This window comes from Trypanosoma equiperdum (assembly GCF_001457755.1).
Source record: "Trypanosoma equiperdum strain OVI genome assembly, contig: ctg_531, whole genome shotgun sequence".
NCBI lineage: Eukaryota > Euglenozoa > Kinetoplastea > Trypanosomatida > Trypanosomatidae > Trypanosoma > Trypanosoma equiperdum.
The window spans coordinates 17370-19910 of NW_027124456.1; the positions used below are offsets into that span (position 1 = coordinate 17370).

General features: G+C 40.5%; 1 protein-coding gene across 1 annotated transcript; it reads right to left on the reverse strand.

Moving 5' to 3' along the window:
• Positions 1 to 881: 881 nt before the first annotated feature.
• On the reverse strand, positions 882 to 2102 carry TEOVI_000220200 (AGC family serine/threonine kinase, putative; the record flags this gene model as incomplete). Its single annotated transcript, XM_067225301.1, has 1 exon — positions 882 to 2102. The coding sequence occupies one exon, from the start codon at positions 2100 to 2102 to the stop codon at positions 882 to 884; it is 1221 nt and encodes a 406-aa protein (XP_067081402.1).
• Positions 2103 to 2541: the final 439 nt, after the last annotated feature.

The following is a 2541-nucleotide window of genomic DNA, read 5'->3' on the forward strand; positions in this document are numbered from 1 at the left end:
TGTGCTGACCATGATCATTAGCATCATCACATCTGAAGCTCCAAGAAAGAAGGAAAAAAACATACCCACACAGAAACACAAGTAAACATATATATTATATATATAAATACATACATTCATATTGCAAGGGAATTATGAAAAGAGTCAATAAATGATGAAACTCTCCTCCAAACAATAAGAACAAGAAAAAAAAACGAAATGTTACGCGTCCGTGGCTCCGTGTGTTGTCGTTTAATGACAAGAGGAATTACTGCACATGAAAGCCTACATGCATTTAATTCATATAAAACACACGAAAAATTGAAAAAGTGGTTGGTTGGATGGCGGTAACGTGACGTGGTGGCAGGAACGGAATCGAAAAAGTAGATAAGGGAAATATATCAGGAATAAATGAGGGGGTGGGTGGAAAATGCACATGAAATGGTAAATACACAAGCAAGGACAAACGCAACAGTTATAACACACACCACACAAGAAGGAAGAAGAAAAAACCATACACACACACACACAAACACAAAGAGAGAGATCAAAAAAAGTAAAAAAAAAGTATCAGTCCTGTATTTCACGCCACAAACACAAACATCACATATCTACACCAGCTCCTAACGCACCCCCTTTTTTCTTCCTACAAACACTTACACTTTACTTACTCTTAATTTCCCCTTTTCATGCTCTTCTTTCGTCACAACGTTCATCCACACTCATTTCATCCCAAACTCTCTTTTGTTTTCTTTCATTACCCTCTTGTTTTATTTTCCTCTTCTTGTGTTACGTTTGCCTTTTTTATTTTTTTAGTTTTTGTTTGATTTTATTTCGTTTTTTTTTCTTTACTGCACCCTTTCATTACCAACAATGCTGAAAAGGAGGGCATATTTGACACCCTAACTACCACCACCCAGATGATTATCAGTAGTACATGAAAACCCGTTAAAGAGTTGCTGCTGCCGAGCATTTAATTGACTCGAATGTGCTGGTGTGTTAACAACCTGTGCGGGATTCTTTGATGAGTTGTTTCCACTTTGTGCAGCTGAGCGTTCCGCTATTAACTTATCTACTGATGGAGCGGGTACCCACCTCGGTGGTTTCACCTTCTTTTGCATCACTTCATCGAAGTTAATGCCTGTCCAGAATGGGTGAGCTTTTACTTCTGGTCCCTTAATGCGATGGGCTGCATCTTTCACCAGCAGCCGACTTATCAAATCTTTCGCCTCAGACGGAATTGAAACAGTGCTTGGGAAGCGGAGATCCGAATAGAGAATGTTGTCGAACACTTCTTTCATATTCTTCCCACTAAATGGCGTGCGGCCACATAACATGCGGTATAACAGAATTCCAAAGGACCAAAAGTCCACGGCGTTCGTGTACTCACGTTGCTTCAGAACATCAGGTGCGACATAAAATGGTGAACCAACAAATGAGTTCGCCCGCATGTCCGTTACCGATGCATTCTCACCCATTTTGGCATCATAAAAGTCTTTTGATAGACCAAAATCCGCCAAAACGCAGTGTCCATCTCCAGTTAACAATATGTTCTCCGGTTTCAAATCACGATAAATGACGCTCTGTTCGTGCAATGTGAGAATTGCCATTAGGATCTCAGCCCCATACAACTTGGATGTGGGTAAGTCAAGCTGCTTGTTAGGAACTGAATTCATATATTTGTCAAGGTCACCTCCCGCCATGTACTCCATCACAAAGAAGAGTTTGTGCTCGGACTGAAAAGTCCAGTAGAGCTTTAAGAGGAAGGGATGATTAATACGGGAGAGCACATTACGTTCGATAAAGACATCGCGGCATCGATTGTGATCGAGAAGCCCCTGTTTATTTACCACCTTCATAGCATATAAGTTGTTTGTCCCCACACGGCGCACAAGAACTACATATGCGAAGGATCCCTTTCCTAATGTGTCAATTGTTTCAAAGTCCTCCTTTGTCACCTTTTCGGTGGTATTTTCATCCTTACGCTCGCTGCCACTCTTGTGACTGTTTCCACTCTTTGTATTGGAGCTTTCGCCATCCCTCTTTTCCTTTTCCTTTGATTTATCCTTATCCTTATCTTTATCCTTCTTGCTCTTGCCCCGGCCAAATAGTCTATTGAGCATCACTGCCTCTATTTTATTTATACAGTGCTGCTGATACTTCCGCCAAGTTTATTCTTCCCAACACGTTTAATGTATATATATATATATTATGCACTACACACTGTTCGTCCTCTACGCTTATTATTATTTTTATTATCTGCTTCGCTGCACAAACAAATACGAAGGCAGCAAAGTATTAACGGTTGTTGTAACCGACGGCTCACACACACAGACACACACGGTTGCTCTGCACCCTTGTTTTATGTTTCCTTTTTTTACTTTATTATTTTTTTCTTGCTCAGCACCGGGTGTTTGCCGGCAGAGCACTTGGAATGAGAAATGTAGATGGAAAGATGGAAAGAAAAGGAAGCAAATGAAGGAGGAAACAAACCAATTCCACTCAGTTAACAAAGAAAGCAGCATATACCCCTTTTCAGGCAGTGACTGCAAAAAAAAAAAA